Source organism: Streptopelia decaocto, assembly GCF_964273445.1.
Source record: "Streptopelia decaocto genome assembly, chromosome: 3".
Taxonomy (NCBI): Eukaryota; Metazoa; Chordata; class Aves; order Columbiformes; family Columbidae; genus Streptopelia; species Streptopelia decaocto.
The window spans coordinates 113131745-113149642 of NC_138656.1; the positions used below are offsets into that span (position 1 = coordinate 113131745).

The following is a 17898-nucleotide window of genomic DNA, read 5'->3' on the forward strand; positions in this document are numbered from 1 at the left end:
CATGACACAAAAAAGTTTACAGTAAGTAACAGCATGGGACAGCTATTTACAGGGAAAAACTTTAAGTTAACTTTGTTAAAAAAAATTAACAGAGTACAGACAATTGCAAGTTAACACCTTAACACCTTTTCAGTTTTTCCTTTTAAAACGACTCATCTGAAATCTACCCATTGATATCCAGTCTTTTGGCAGTGTTTGTGCCAGAGGCAGTAGAAATACTATTGTCAGAGGAATCCTGCTTTATAGAACTGACTTTCTGTAACTCAAACTATTATAATACCAATTATTCACACATGAATACACTCACTTGCCTTCTGAATTGCTGAACTCTTCTCACTATCATCTTCACATAACCTCTATAGATTTGCCAAAGGGATCCTCATTTCAGCTCTAGTTTCTTTCTTGGTTTGCTCCTTTGTAAGTCATTATTCAGAACTTTTAATGGCAATAAATACCTGTTCGACCACGCATAACATTTCACTTGGGTTCACATGAAGCTGGTATCAAAAACAACCCTTCCTCGCTCCGGTCTTTTTTTCCCCGAAGCTGCAGAGTCTCTGCTGACAGCATTTTTAAAAAGTGAGATGTAATACAATGTAATTAATCACTGAGCACAAATTTAGTTTAGATTTTGTTAAGCAGCGAGGTTGCTCAATTCTTCCATTCCTATGTTGAGACACTTAAGAGTCGGCTGAAAGATCCTTGAACTTCAGGCAGACAGCACTTCCCCCCCACTTGCCTCCCATGATTAAACAATACAAATCCTGCACTTAACTTCAGGAGGAATAGCCCTGCAGGCACAAGTTAAGTGAAATTAAACCTGTAGCAGGCTTTCAGAAATTCTGGCCCACTGGCAGGTTCTGCCTTAAGACTCCCAAGTCATGACAACATCTTCTGGTGAAACCAGCACCCTTACCTAGGGGTGCACACCAACCCCGTCCAAAGCAGGGTACGGTTCCTGGACACTGAAGAACAGTGATGGTCAAAAAATCCAAAACAATACAAACTAAATCACAGATCTTCCCCACATTCATGAAGTCTTTCTGCAAGATCTGGAGGTAACTGTCACTTTTTTGGCAAAAAGTAGATCTCAAAAACATGGGGGAATGGTACAGAAGCTCCAAAGTTGAGGAACGTGCTGTTGCCGTCCCTCAGATCCCTCCGTACAGTGACAGAAGTGCAGACTGTACAGAAATAAAGTTAACAGCTGGAAAAGGAAGCAGATATAATAGGAAGATCCAAAGATTGTCAATCATTAACAAGCAAGTCTGCTTGCCTTAATGTGGAGGAAGTCTAACGAGAAGATGTAGCAGTCAAAGCAGAGATGTTTCTCTTGCAATTTCTGTAGTTTGACTACTCCAGTACATTGAGTGTAGTACAGTATTAGTGGGGACTAACAAGTTCACTTTATGCTGCAGAAAAGAAGACCCTGCCATGCCTCTGCACTGCTTGAAAGTCCACCAGAGAATGTGAATCCTCTGTCATTAAACGATAAAACTCACATCCATCAAACAGTAGATTCTCTGTTGTTACCTCTATTTCATGAAGAACTCCTGGGGGTTAAAATCCAAAGGAGATTCTCATGGAAAGCAAGATCACCATGGATCTAGATTTTGTGTCTGCAATATCATCAAGAACCACTTGAAGCAACGCACCTGTTTTAAGTTTTTCTTCCATGATCAAAACCCTACACCTCTTTCTGATGTCTTGTGTGTAAAGCAACTCAAAAGCCTTGAGAAAGCACTTATTACCAGCAATTCACACTCTCTTGTGCAGCATCCAGGATACCTGTATCTCTGCTACGGTAATTTAGCTGTTTCCAGTAGCTCCACATTCCTTACCAAGGGGCACTGAATAGTCCACTTGAAAGTCTCTGGAGTTTTCAGCCACCAAGTCCCAAACTGCAGTCAGAGATAAGCAGCACAAAAGAACAGAGCACAGTTCCACGATGGCTTAAAAAGCAAAACGAGGTGCCAGCTTCCACTAACAGACAGAGCCATTTCTCCCTCCAAAGCCAGCTATAGCGTTTTCACCACCTCATTTCTGCCAGCGCTACTGTTCCTGCAGTAAAACAGATAAGGGAACTAAATCTGTCCGAAACACTACATATATATACATTTTTATTTTCTGGGTTAGTTTTCAACATCTTCAGATCCCCAACTGAGCTTTCCACCTCACAAACGATGGTGCTGGCACATGGGAGATGGTGGAAATACGCAGCCAGCGAAAAGGCAAGACGGCACCTTTAGTAGTAACCTGCAGTCTCACCAGCTCGAAGTGACTGTGGAAATAACCCCTAGAAGACGTGTCATTTTCTTCACCTAGACAGAAGGCAATTAAGGCACAGACCTGACAAATATATTTAGAAAAATGTACACAACAACTTAACATATATAGCATATATAACAAGTGATATAAACAACTACTTGTAGAACCTGGGCACTTGTGCTCAAACAGAAGTTCCATAAGACAAGATGAAGTGTGTTTAAAAAAAAATAATCTTGGCTGCAGTAACCCCAGCATTTTCTCCCCTCAGTCACCTGCCTTCCCTACCATCCCTATAATGCTCTCAACTCAAGCTCTTCCCACTATTTCTCACAAAACTCTCCACGTATCTGCTGTTCCTCCCCACCTTGGCTGCACAGCTTAACAGATTTACCCCATCTGGCCAGCACACTGTTTTAACCCATCAGCTAACAAGGGCAGGCAGAACAGGGGAGATTCAGGCTAGACAAAGAATTACAGAATCACAGAATGTCCTGAGTTGGAAGGACCCACAAGGATCATCGAGTCCAACTCCTGTCCCTGCACAGGACAACCCCACAGTTCACACCGTGTGTCTGAGGACGTTGTCCAGTCTCTTCTTGAACACTGTCAGGCTTGGGGCCGTGACACCTCCCTGGGGAGCCTGTTCCAGTGTCCAGCACCCTCTGGGTGAAGAACCTTTTCCTAATGTCCAACCTGAACCTCCCCTGGCACATCTTCCTGCCATTTCCTGTGGTTCTGTCACTGATCACTGAAGAAAAGAGCTCGGCCCTGTCCCTCCTCCTCCCCTTGTGAGGAAGCTCTAGACCATGATGAGACTTTTTTTTACACTGAGTGTGGTGAAACACTGGCCCAGGTTGGCCAGAGAGGTGGTGGATGCCCCATCCCTGGAGACATCCCAGGCCAGGCTGGACGGGGCTCTGAGCAACCTGATCTGGGAGAAGATGTCCCTGCTCATGGCAGGGGTGGCACTGGAGGAGCTTTGAAGGTCCCTTCCAACCCGAACTATTCTATGATTCTAACAGGTAACTACCATTTTCAATCTATAGCCTTTTGCTTCAGCAGATGCGTAGATTTATCTGGCTACCAATTTTCACAAAACCCGCAGAAATCTTATCTTTCAGCACTCAACTCCTGTCAAATCTGCCTGAGCCTGGCGAAATGATTCAGAAGTTATTAGGGGAGCCGAGATGGACAGAGAGCATGGTGGTATTTTCTTGGGAAATCAAGCTAAAAATACCATTTACATGAAACCAGAGCAATTATGTTAGTAAGGTACCTGACAAGACAGTCACATAGAAAAATTAAAGAGAAAAAATGAAGTCAAAAGTGAAGAGACAATCAGATTAATTCCAGCTGTGGAGATCAGCTTTAGACTTTCCACCTCTATAGATGTGCTAATTTTCCCTCTGCTAGGGAGCTCTTTGCAATAGCAACTATTACAGCTATTTACATTTTTGGTACATTCAGACGGCTCTTGGGGACGACTGAACGACATCTTCCCTGCTGCAAGACAGCCACGAGCAAACACAAGGTTCTTCTGCAGCTTCACAAGCTGAGAAGATGTTCCTGCTCTAATTAAAATGACATTCAATAGGGTTTACAGCATTCAGTTATATCATACAGCTGAAAGCTTCAAGGCTGCCCATCAGTTTCTGTGTCGAGGAGGCAAAATTCTTAAAAAACAAAGAAAACTGAGGTTAAGAAATTTGTAATAATCACAAGAACATCAACAGCTTCTGCAGACAAGACCCTGACACCAAGTCCTTAGACCATTTAAAGGAAATATTGCCACAATTTTCAAAGGGGAGAAGGAATAAGATATATCTAAAAGGTCAGAAAACTTTATTACATTGCTTGTATGCACCACTTAAGGGAAAAAAAATAGAAGAACTCATTAAAAAAAACTTTGTCTTAAAAATCTCTCTTTTTGCCATATTTATAAGAACAGTGGTGATAATGCTTCCAGGAAAATCTCCTTAAGAGAGGCTGAGAAATCTTGCATTACTGAGTTAGAAAGGAGATGAAAAACAAGAGAATATTTCAAAAGTCACTGATCAGGTGACCCTCTTGGCCCCTCGTCAGAGAAAAAAAGACATTGGGTTAATTCAAGAGGCAAGTATTTAATAATGATGAACGAAGATTTCTTTGCCACTAGATAGCACTGAATGCAAAAGTCTGATGGGATCCCAAAAAAGAACCGGCAGTCAGGATTTATTGCAACTCCCACAAATTCACTAAATGGCATTTTAAGTTAGAATGACAAAGCCTACGGGTTCTAAAAGAACTGTTAACAACTCAGAATCAGCCAAGTTGGTATTTCCTTCAAAATCAGGAAAAAAAAAGGAAAATTCTCAGATGTTTGCAACCTTCTTTTAAAGCATCTGGTTGAAGGCACAGTCAGACACAGGAGGGGGAACTACTCTCATCCAGATGCTAAATGCTATGCTACCCAGAACAAAGTGATAAAGAAATCAAGAGACAGTTGTCTCAGCTCTGAATAAACACGTCCTTAAAACCCAGAAAAATGACTGTAACGATGTTTGTAAAGTTACAGTACTTGCCTCTGTTTCAAGTGAGAATCAAGTCAAGTCAAACCCCTTTTCTGGAGAGCAGGAGGAGAATATAAAACAGTAGCAAGTGTAGGATTTGTGACAAAACACCAGCAGCTATTAGGATTTTAGTGTTAGCATCTGGATGACTGTTAATATGCCAAATTCTGAATCCAAATTCAGAACTAGTCCAAAAGGCAGAAAACAGTTAAAATAATCAAAACTATGTGGCATCTGGTCCGCCACGTCCTTTGACACGGCATTAAATGCCTCAAGTACAGCAAACACTGACAGCAGTTTAGGAGTGGTCAAAGAAAAGAGACTGAACGGATGAAAATCAAAGATGGAGAAATAAAACAGCTTCTGAGAATGATTATAAACAAAAGACTTTTTCTTTCTAAAAGTATTTTTTTTAATACTCCTGCCAAAACCTCCTTTCCGTTATAGAGCAGAAACGCATACGATAGATTTAGAAAACAAAAATTAACCAAACTACCACAGAAAAAGGTATGACCAAACATTATTACTTTAGAAACCAGATTTTCTGCAGCAGTTTTTATACCCTTGCTTAACCTCCCTACAGTTCTTTCTATAGACATCACTAATCACTTCAATTATTGGGAAAAGTCAGCAGTGTGTTTACTTCATAGTTCATAAAATGACTTTTGTATAAAACTTGTATTTTTAACACTTCACATAAACAAAATATTTTAATATTTTTATTTGCTCTGAATGGTATTTTCACAGCTCTCATATTTAGCATCTGGCATAACGGACATCTTCTCTATGAATAAAGCATAAAATCTGCAGTCTATCACTACAATATATTGTTGTTAAGTGAAAAAAAAAACCATAAGAATGTAAACCCAAATCTTCCCTATGCAGTTTATTTATATGTAACATTAAAGGAAACAACTGCAAGACAGTGAAATAATATGCAACATACTCCATCTACTGGCAAAATAGAGCAGTAGGACAGATTTTTACTACACAGTATCTCAATAATTAGAGAGATGCTCATGTTTTATGCCCTACGTGTGTCTAAACCACTCAGCAATCGTTAATTTACCAGACACACCAAACTGTACGTTGCTGGGAGTTTCCTTTTCCACACACATATACATACAAAGGTGAAACGAGACCCTTTATTGGTGCCCAGTGACAAGAGGCAAGGAGGAAGATCAGAAGATCTCCAGAGGTTCCTTCCAACCAGAGCGATTTTGTGATGCTGTGATCATACAACTACGCATATCAGGCTTTTGCCCCACGTCCCACTCTACGTTCCCACCAGAACACTTGCGCTTTTCCCAAAATACACAGCCAATATGGAAATTTTTTAAATTATCGCTGGCAGAACTCTCCCAAACGCGTTTTCAGCAACTTCTAGTAATGCAATACTTTTTAAACTCATCTAGCCTATATATTCCACACATTCCACTGCAGGTGCACGTTCAGCAAGGGAAATGGAAGTCGCTGATTAAATCCAGCTCAGGAATGTGTATCGCTGTGCCTTCAAAGCGAACAACTGGTTTGTGCCGCACTTCTGATAGCCCACCTGGCCTAATAAAATAAAATTTTCAAAAAAATCTGAAATACATTAGAAAAGTTAAATCACAAAATAATAGGCAGCCGAAAAACTAGATGAAGCTTCATACAAAATATATAACCTCAGAAAACAAACCAATACATGATGAACCAACTCCTGTTCTCTCTGTACTGGTCCTGACCACTAAACAGGGCTTTAACCTGGGGAAGGCTCCTGCACTGCCTGGAGTTCACTCTGGTTTGAGAGAAGATGCTTGACAATAATTCCCTTTAGAGTTCTCAAGTGTTTCATCTGAATAGACCTTTCTGCAGCTATCTTCTAAAAATACTGTAAACAAAGCTCCTAAAAAATAATTTCATCAGGAAAATAATCACAGAGTCATTTAGGTTGGAAAAGACCTTGAAGATGGTTTGATTTTATTAATGTGCGATTTTTTTCCCTTAGATTTATCTAAGGAAAAAGATTAATTCAAGTTCAAACAGCAGAAAAATTGGAAGATTTTCAGAATTATTAATTGGAAAGTACAGTTTTTAATCCTGCATAATTAAAATAGATGAATCACTGTCCTTTTTACTCTGCTGATGTAATACATTTTAGTCTTAAAAAACAAACCTTGGTTCTTGACCATGAAAAAAATTTGCATTCTACCTCTAAAATTCTCTCTGTTCAGAAATCCCTTCACTAAACTTTGTTCTTTCATTTATACAATCCCAATTCACCATGTATTTTAATTTGCTGCTACTCGAGCTCCCTACAATATGCTCAGTTCTGCTCTCACCTACTCAAAAGCTCCTTCCTCCAAACACCCATCCAAGTCTGTATCTCCTCCGAGTTTCCAGTCTCTCCTGTACTTACCACATCAATCTTTAAGTGTGCTCATAGACTACTTGAATTCTTCTGCAGATTTCTGCCTGCTCATCAACTTCTGCTTCTCTCTCTCGATTACTCGACGTGTCACATCCCCCTGGACTCGCTACCTCACCCAGACTCAGCATTAAAAGGCCGATTTTCATTTGATCATAGTCCCAAACACCATCAAGCCTCAAATTTTCTAGCCTTCCAACCTAAATCACCAAAATACCAGCAGGGAGAGTGCCTTAACACTAACTTCTTTTTCTTTTTGGCCACACAGAAACATTGGCAGTTTCTCTCAGCCCCTGGCTCTAGTTTTCCAACAACAGCCACCACATCTCCATCATGAGGTGGAGAAGACAGCAGAGGCACCAGAGCTTCTATTTATATAATACAAGTCACCAGTAATGGGTCACTCTCTTCCCAAGAGATGTCCGGCTTGGACATCCATAAACCTGCTGTCTAGCTGCACCGCACACAGAGCCAGGGAAGCGCTCTGTACATCAGCCAGAGTGAGAACATCCACCTTGGGTTGCACAGGAAACTAAAAAGAAGTTGCAAATTCTTTCCCTCCCCTCTGTGTTTCTGCACAAGCTGCCAAATGAATAGAGAGCAGCTCAGATCCACACCATCCATTTATTATGTAACAATTTATTCCAGCCATAACTCTGTACAATTGACTTTAATTCCTTTAACAGAAGAAATTACAGCTTCAGGAAATAAAACCACACACCTCTAATTAATTAAACTATTTGACATCAACACTATCATTCATATATAAACAATGTTCATCTCTGGACAGTTACCGCTGTGCCTTGAAAACACTTTCTCATCAAGGAAAAGCACCATGACGGAGAGCACAAGCAGCAGTGAAATCTGTCAGCTCTAATCTATCAGTTTGCCTACTAAGCAATAATTGATAATGCTATTAATAATATATCGATAATGGATCCCACATCTTCAGCAGGAAAGCCGTGCACAACTATCGGTATATCCCTCATATTCACTTCCTCTTACAGTCTTTATTCTGTTTATAACAACAAAAAACCCTGTTGTGCATTTACCTTTTCTAATCAACTTACCTCTAGAAATAACTAGCAGTGCCTCTGATTACCTCAGCACAGTTAAACAGTCACTCCTCACAAATCTAGATTTTGATCAATTGGACTAATCCAGTAGGCTACAGGGAGAGTATATTAACACCCTCCAATAATGGGTATTGAATATCGAAAACCAGGTGACGTAAAGGAAAACAGTTAAATTGGTCATCTCTTTTCTAACTTTTCATGTGATAGTCTTATATATTGAGGACAGGAGATGAATAACTATAGTGCATGTGAGAGAGCATGAAGCAGCATATAGGTGTATATACCTGTGAATACACAAACAGAGTAAACAAATTTTTACACTTAAGCAGATAAAAGCAATATTCTCATTGGATCAGAGTCATACTGAAAATACTTTTTTACAAAGAAAAAGTAACTCATACTACATTAAAAAAAGTTTATCACAAAAACAGAAATCCTGCTTCTTTACAACTTCTTGTGCAGAGATTTCATGTGGTCAGAAAAAGAGTATTTCATAGAACCATTCCTAAAATTTCATGTGTTTCATGACTAAAATTACTTCTGGAAATAATAAGTAAACAGTAGCAGAGACACCTTTTAAATGTCTGCCAGTGGAAGCACCTCTGATTTTGCACACTTATCACCCAGGTACTCACATGCACATTTATTCGCAGAGTTGGCCCACACCGCCATTGGGGGTTTGGTTTTGTTCCGAAAAGCCTCTTCGACTCTGGCTTCTGTCTTCCGTACAGTGGAACCGTGAGGATTCACTTGTTCTGCTGTTACTGATAAGCCTGCGTACAGAAGACAACCATACCTATTTAAATAAACCAAGCAGCATAAAACTACTGAATTTTAAAAGGAACGTGGAATACCACACTGCAATCAGAACACATCAATTAATATTTAGTTGGACATTCAAAACAAAGATTAGAATCAAGAATATTTGTTTTGTACTGACAAAATAACTTACTGGTTACATGGTCTTAAAACTGTCAGCTCTGATGGCTTAGAAAAATATGACTCGCTCTCACACTTGGGGACCCAAAGATTGCATTCTTCTATCTGTATTTCCTCTATAAAGCAAATTCTTATTGACAGTTTCATTTTTTCTTCTAATTTTAAATAGATAATTTAAAATAAGTGGCAATTCATAATGCCATCGCACACCACATCAAAAAGAATATCTGGATTGTCACCATGATCTATGTTATGTAAAACGGATCCATCTCAGAGTCAATATGATGTGATTCTGCTTTTAACAAAAAGTCTGGTTTGCTTTCTGTAATCTAAGTTCATCTCATAGCTTCTACTATTTCAAATGGTTTTTAATTAAATTGAAAAAATGAAAAGTTTCATATTGGTTAAGCACATCTTAAAGCCATTAACAGATCTCTGAACTTCCATATTTGTGAATTAGAGTTTCCCATCCATCTACTAAGTGTCTTCAAAATGTCCTATCGTGTCTCCAGTAGTAACCAGAGCTGAGTGACCAAGATCTGTCAAGAACCTCTAAAACTGATGGATGCAGAAACTAAAAGATTCAGAAAGAAACTCTCACCTCACAGTTAAAAGCTACAGCACAAGTTTCTAGACATGATTATGTGTATTTTAAACTGCATATCAAATCTATTTTATTACTTGAAACATCCACCACTTCCACCTTGTTAGCTGCTTGTTTCAACAAGATGCTGCAAATTTCAATAATCTAGTATTTTTCTTTAATTTACCAACTTAGAACTTGTTATTCTTGGGTTTGCAGTGTTTCAATAACAGCACCTCATTTCGGTAACAAAAGAACAATAAATTCTAGTTTAACTTCTAGATACTATCATAATTTTGTCATCTAGTTTATCACTCTCTTAAACTGCAGTACCTCTTCTGAGATTGGTCACCAGTCTCAGTACTAAATAAAAAAGGCAGATCTATCACAAAAACAGAAAAGTCATGGAAAAAGAAAGTGATGCAGAAAATACCTTCCATTTTAAACCTGTGTAAGATTGCTAACTAACTTGCCAAGAGAATTGTGAAGAAAATGGATATGGAGCTTTTTAGCCTTAACCCTCATCTTCAGTATCCTGGAAATAAATTAAGAGCTAATACGTGGCACAAATCAGAAAATCAATGGCTTTTTAACTGAGTGAAGATTAAAAAGCCTACACTATGTGTCCCTTGCCTTCCAGACTCCTCTGGGATTCCAGACAGAAACACTGGATAACATTTCCAGAGAACCTATTAGAAGCCTCATGCAGATCAGCTTGCTCAATTCCATCCACATCTCACGCTGGAGTCTTTCCAAACGTAGCCAAGAAAATGTTGGCCAAAATCTAGCCGAGTATAGGGCACATTGCTTTTGTCAGAAGGCAAATTTCCTTTCTGATGGCCACAGCCACCCAAAACCTGATCCAATCTGTGACCGAAACACTCCTCTGACCTCCTCTGAGAAGGTATTAATACAAGTGTAACATTCAGTCCAAGAACCGATAGTAGCTTTGCATGATAAACCTGGACTTTCTTTTTCTTTTGCCCACAGTCCACTGTTTGCATTATTGCCCTTCTTCCACAAGAGTTCTGTTGTCAAGCTAAGAATTTTAACGCTGGTAAGGTTTGATGGTAGGATCCTGTGTCAAGCTGAGTCCAGACATACCCTGTTTCCCTGAAAATAAGACCTACCCTGAAAATAAGCCCTAGCATATATTTTCAGGATTTTTGAGGATGCTCAAAATATAAGCCCTACTCAAAAAATAAGCCCTAGTTACGGTTCATTTAAAAAGTCAATTTAAGTAGTGTCTAGGCAGCTACACATGTAAAAAAGTAAGCACCTTTTGGAGCAAGAATTGTATAAGACCCTGTCTTATTTTCAGGGAAACAGGGTATGTGCAGAGAAATGCAGACACCCAGTGGGGTTTCTTCCCCATCAGACTTTATACACCCTAGTCCGGCACTTTGAAAGGACGATGAAAAGAGAAGCTTAGGGCACTTGGAGCTGAATAAAAGCCTGCTGTGCATCACACGATGAAGCCCACTCGCTGTGACTTCAGCATCAACATTCATTTAAGGTCTTGCTTGGACATCTTTTGTTGATACTAAAAAGAAGTACTGAAGGGTTCAATCCCCCACCACTTTGTTTCATCCACTGGTCAGATGACAAGGCTGGCTGCCCCACTCTGCGTGATTTCATCGGGAAGCTCCACTGAGGAAAACAGCCCAGTATAAGCAACCACTCTTCCATTTAGGTGACCAGTTGCACAAAGCTTTTGGACAGCAAAAGGAATAGTTTACACAGTTTTCCTCAATACCTCCTCACTGAAACATTCTATCATTTCAAAATATACTTGTATGAAGCAGAGGGGAGGAAGCAGAATCTCAGGGTTACTTCTACACCTGACCATCTGGTCATCAATCCAAAGAAGAAACCAGAAATCCCTTAATAACCTCATGGATATCCAATCAAAACAAGAAAAGGCCAGTATACGCCTTTGTCATCCCTCTTCCAAAATGTTACAAAACAGGGTACATGTCAAAGTCTAGACCAGCAGATGGATGGTGATTTTGCTGATCTGCTGTCTTGCTGAGCATATTCTGCAGAACAAAATGGAAGTAATGGGAAGGTTGGTCAGCATTCACATCCTTTCCATCCATTACCAGTGCCAAGACTATGGGCCTGAAGTCCCATCTTCTTGATGTTCTACATCACAGTCTTCAATAACTCCTGATCCAGGGATAGAATGATCCCCTGTGATTGCCTTAAACATGAGGTTTCCCCAGCTCTCAAGAGCCTGATAAATTTTTCTTCATTCATAACCAGTTAAATCTAAAACAGCCTCTTCCATGCATTCCAAATGTTCTGTCCTTGCTAATCCAGTAAGTGATCCCAGCCCTCCACACTCCGCAACTGGACAAACTGCAGAGCACGTTTGTTCTTGAAACCACCACGATGTGGTCCAAAAGCACGAGCATCTCTGAAATGTGACTTGCAGGTTATCTGTGACACCCTAACAGTTTCCACACCACTGTGCAGAATGCACTTTGAAGCCTGTCCGTCGCTGTATGTGACCTGTTGTCACTCACAAACAACTGGTACTGCTAGTTACCTACATCTGAAGGTCCGCTAACCAGCATCTGACACCAACAGTATCTTCTTTTTCTACAAGTTCATTGCGTGACACCATCAACCTTAATGATGACTTCTGAAAACCCACCTCTTGCAGAAACTGCAGGTTTTGTCCCCCAGAAATATCTATTACTTGGTCACTGTCACAAAGAGAGGGGCAGCGTTCCAGTTGGTTCTTGCAAGGAGGGATTTAGAAGCTACCCAGTCACTCTCTAACAAAAAATCTCTCACAAACTGTTGCTTTAACCTGAGAAGCAAGAACCTTCAACAATCGTGGGGGACTCATAATGGATAATTAACTGAGCACAGCTCTCAGCGTGGCACTAAGGCCAGAATTGTGAATATTCTTATACTTCTAATAGAAAAGTACAAAGGAGAAATGAAGGCATTATGTTAGCTCTATTTTACAGCCACAGTGAATTACAATTGGTTCTCTTATCCACAATTCAAGACACACGTTGGAAGCTTGTAGAGAAATAGACAAAAAAAGCATGACTGAATGGAAAAATAAAAGGAACTGTATCTGTTTAAACCTGAAGAAGAGAAAGCCTATAGATGCTTGCATAGTTCAAAGAAATTTATTAATAAAAGGTCTTCAATCTACTGATTGAAGTATTTCAAGAACCAGCAGCTGTAACTTAAGACCAGCCAAATTCAACCTAGAAATACAATCATGTAGGTTATTTTTTCAAAAGCAGGAAACACCAAGGCAGAGCTGCAATTACTGAAATCATTAATCCCTAAATCAGCACGAAATTTTGTTCTAATGTCATAGTTCAGTGATTTTCAATTTTTTTTTCAATTTCAGAACTTTAGAAACTTCCCATAGAGGTACAGTATCTTTCACGTGAACAGAGCACTACTGGGAATATGTTTGGCCTTATGTTTACCTTTGGTGGTCACTTCAGAAGCTGTGGACAGACTTGGAGGTCTACGGACTCCAAGCTGAAAACAACTGCACTAATTTAAACAAAAACTAAAGTCAGTGATGTCCTCAAATGTAGGAGGTTATATTTCCTGATTCTGGACTAATGTCAGTCTCACGCTTCCCTCCATGTGAATGTAATACTGTTTCTCAATACAAAAAAATCAACCGATTATCACCCAAAGTACACTGTGCACATGCCAGGCTGAACTGAAAATCCACCGTTTTAAATGCCATTCTCCCTAATCATAGTTGTTATTTCACGGTATTTTTAGCACACAGCTCTTGTGTCACCACATCTTCAGTCAGTACAGGAATGCCAACACCCACCTCTTCACCATATTCTCCAATACTTTTTGTACCAACAGCCAACGCATCCTTCTTTCATAAACAACAACGGTGCCTTGTCAGACCAGCTCGCGTAGTTGGGAAAAGTAGACAAGTTTCAAGCTCAGTCACCCCTTAACATGTGTTGCCTGAGTCTGACACCCATTCTGTATTTCACCTTAAATTTAAATTTTTCTATGGGCATTTGTAGGTTTTGTTTTCTATCCCATATATGCTATGTTAAAAGAAGTTAAACATACCTCTTTTTCTTCTTGCTTCCTTGATCTCTTCACACATCTTATTAAATTCAGGATCCAGTTCAGCAGCAATGATAGCATGAGCAGTGTCCTTCAAAGTACAAGCTCTGTGTCTAATTATTTTATCTAGAAAACAGGACAACACACTTGTTAATTTTATCACAATTACGTAAATTCTTTACCATTTCTATCTTGTTATGCATTGTATACTACACAACTGATACAGACAGAAGTAACTCAGAAATATTACAAAAGTATGAAAATGTAGATGGATCAATACCCCAGCACACTCAAAAATCGCAACCCAGCTATTTGACATAGGAGTTTTCAAAGTTTAAACAACAGAGGCATTTCTAAACAAACAGTGAATGATGAACACACCTAAATCAACTTACAACCCTTAGAAACTTGCTAGAATCAGCAGGTGTAGCCAGTTTCTACCCAGCATAATGAAGTAGAGTCCCAGGAGTAACAAGAGACTTGTCCAGGAGTGAATTTACCCACTGGAGTCGAGGAACATTCACACAATTATACTGCCTGGAAAATCATACTGGATGTCTCCTGAATCTGTAACGTAGGCCCAGCTTGCTCATATTCCTTCCCTGTTGCTTTTTAACCTTAAATTATTGTTTAATTTTTATTTAATAACTGGTAGAAAATTCCAAATTGTGCTAAAAGATTACTTTGTTCTTTATATTGAATAGCTATTATTCATTTTAATCCATTCAGGAAAACTGGCAAGAAACAAACCTCGAGTTTGCTGCATTTTCATCTCTATTTGGGGAATAGGACAAAACATACTGCCCACACTGGAAGCCTAAAGGTGACTCATGAAACAAACATTTTTTCAGAGAAGCCTAGTTCCCATACCTTTGAAACACACAAAAGAAATTACTCCGACACTGTTGAAATTTGAAAAGTAACTGTAACTTAATAAGTAGGCCTACACTCATTGTTGGCTTTTAGTACAAACATTAATTTGTCAGTTCATCCATACTGAATTACTTTTTCCAGTTGATGAAGGTACTTCAACAGCAAATATCAACATTAATGTCTACAACATATGATACAATTAGTAGATTTGATCTGCTTTAATAATCACTAAAGACAACAATTAAGAATATCAGTGAACATTTATTAAACAAGGTTTATAATTCTAGAAACAGCAAATTTTACAGCTGAGTGAAAAAAAAGTATCCAATATCCAGCTCAAATGAGTCCTACATAGGTTTTCTGGGGAAATTTGCCACCACTTCAATCAAGCAGAAACTCAAAATGTTTACTCACATATATTTGTGAAGCATTATGTTTTATGATCGCAAAGTATACTGCGTTCTTTGCGGATGTTATTTTGTGATATTAGACTTTGCAAAGTTGGTCAGATAAAGCTTAAGATGCCCTCACAAGAAAAAAAAAAGGGGGGGGGGGGGGGGGGGGGAAAATCAAATCAAGAGTATTTGACTGATCTACCACTTTCCTCACAGCCTGCGATGGGCAAGACTTTGCCTCGTTGACACATTGTCTGTGTGAAATACTACACTATTATGACTAACACAGACTGGTTATGTTTCCACAAACAAAACAAACCACAAACAAAACCCCACAATGTATCTTACTATATAATTTATCTGAAATCTTACAGCAAAGCACCAGGAAAAGAACCCCAAAGAAGCCAGTTTTGAATATCTGTACTGCGTATAAAACCAGCTGGTCTGATACTCTTATTGCCTTTCCAACTGACCAACAGGACAGGAGCAGGTAGAGCGTGATTGATCTGCAGATTCAAGCATGAACCAGAGGCGACCATATACACCCAGCTTTAAAGAATGTGAACATTTACAGCTTAATATTCAGTTAACGCATCTGAACGCATGTAATGCTTACTGAGAACACACATGACGCCCTGTTTCAGCAGAGTATTCATACAAAAGCTCGAGTATTCTTGCATGCCAGAAGAACAATACATCATCAACTGCTCACAACGCAGAGGACAGAACTGTTTTTCATTACCTACGCAATGATGAGAAACTTCAGCCCAAAACTTAACCTAGAACTAGCCAGATCCATTTATCCCAGCTCAGTCCTGAAAACCAAAATGTCCCTTTTTTGTTCCCTACATATATTTCAGATTTTTTGTCTTTGGATGAGCTCAGTGACAACTTCTGCCACTAAACGTTCCCCAAGCTGTCTTTGCTGTTCTGTTTCTGCCACACGGAATCTGTGACTCCTGTTGTTTATCCTGAACAGATCTAAGCCTAGAAGTCTGTAGTCCCATAGTATCTGCTTTAAAACTTATAAAAAAAACCTCTTTAGACCACATTTCCTAGAATTAAACCAAGCCCACAGATCCAAATGGCCTAAAAACAAGCGGTATGTCTCACAGTTCTCATCTTCTGAACACGCACTCTTCAGAGACACTTGGAATCCCAAGTGCCCATCAAGGCCTTTGATTAGTTCATTTCAATTACACATTAAAAGTCCTCAAAAGTGTCTTATGAGGAAGACAGAAAACCTTTTGCTGTATTTTATCCATGTACTTTTTTAGTTGTAAAATAAAATATCAAAAGTTGAAGCAGTAAAGTTTATTTTCTACAGATAAGAACGAGCGGTATGTTCAAAAGGCAAACGTGAAAAACAAGCGTAACTACTTGACCAGACTATACTGTGTGTAGTCCGTCCATAGGAGACATTTGCAAATGTCTCAGAAAATAAAAAATTTGAGAAGAAAAACACAGAAAATCAGGCTTTAACCCGGTAAAATGGTTTCAGAAGATCTAATGAAAAACATTTTAACACATTGGACTGTGTTTGCAGATGGACCCAGGTTTCCAAGGATTAGTTATATCAAATAGAACTGATTTCAAAGGGTGCTTTTGTGTTGCTGTTTTATCAGTGGCTCTGGAAGCTGCCCATGGAAAGGCTGTTGTGGCAGCGTTCAGTGTAAGACAGCCCCAGTGAAGAGTACACAACATGTTCCTCCCTTAGTTTTGAGTGTGACCAGCTTTTCGGTGCATTCCAATCTGCAAATTCCATTTTAATTGAAAGCATCCCATCACGCCTCGTCAAGACAATACCGCATAATCTTGCCTAATCAGCTGCAACTGACTTCCTTGCCTGATGATTTATCCGCTTTTATTTCCATCCCCAAATACACAGTTCTTAATTTCTGTGTGTGAGTTTCATGTTCTAAGCCAACGTGGAAATAAAAGCAGGCCACTGCCAGGCCGCGTGCAGGAGTCTCTGCAGAGCTCTCCAAATTACGTCGGGGTTTCGTTACAGATACAAAGTCTATTCACTGAAAAGGAGCTAGCAAATTTGAAAAGGAACTACAAAACCTAATTGATTAGAAAACAACTCCGAATGCTCTACTTCTCCTGCACTTTTAACATCCCCCAGTGCACCACAGGCCTCGGAATACTAAAAGCACAGACCCTGAGGGCTTGCTTATCCTAATTATCACCTAGCATGCAGTTTATTTAAATGTCTGAATAGTAACCAAATACGTGATTAAATCCCAGGCTCTCGGGTTTTGGTAGGCCAAAACTAAGTCGGTCCTTACCCCCAGGGTCTTTGTCTGGGTTGTACTCCAAAGCATTGCTGCAGATCAGGTCGATATCTGTTAGGAAATCCTTAGCTGTTAAGTAGTTGTGTTTATCAATTTTGGTTATTACTGTTGACAGGTCCATTGGCTCTTTGATAACTTCAAGGTAATCTGAAACCTATAAGCAAATAGCATATAGAAATGACACAGGACCATACGCATTCCATTTGAACATTGCCAGTTTCACATCTTTAGATTCTTATTCATTCCACATGCTTACCTCTAATACATTCACTAAACATTTTCATTTCTAAACCACTTTATATTGAAAAAGGAAGTTTTATCAGACTAAATAAAACACAGGACTTCTAAAGCTTTTTCTTCAGTAGCTCACCAATTTATCTTTCTAAATAAATGTAATGGTATTTTTGAGGCAAATCATTTTAACAGAA

General features: G+C 39.3%; 1 protein-coding gene across 2 annotated transcripts in view; it reads right to left on the minus strand.

Moving 5' to 3' along the window:
- The window catches only part of ATAD2B (ATPase family AAA domain containing 2B), an 86923-nt gene that overhangs the window by 12973 nt on the left and 56052 nt on the right, over nucleotides 1-17898 (minus strand). For both annotated transcript variants that reach the window (XM_082049015.1, XM_082049014.1), the window contains exons 22-24: nucleotides 17465-17624; nucleotides 13909-14031; nucleotides 8939-9076 (exon numbers count right to left, since the gene is read on the minus strand). In XM_082049015.1, coding sequence (XP_081905141.1) covers nucleotides 8939-9076; nucleotides 13909-14031; nucleotides 17465-17624 — 421 coding nt within the window. The remainder of the gene's footprint in view (nucleotides 1-8938; nucleotides 9077-13908; nucleotides 14032-17464; nucleotides 17625-17898) is intronic.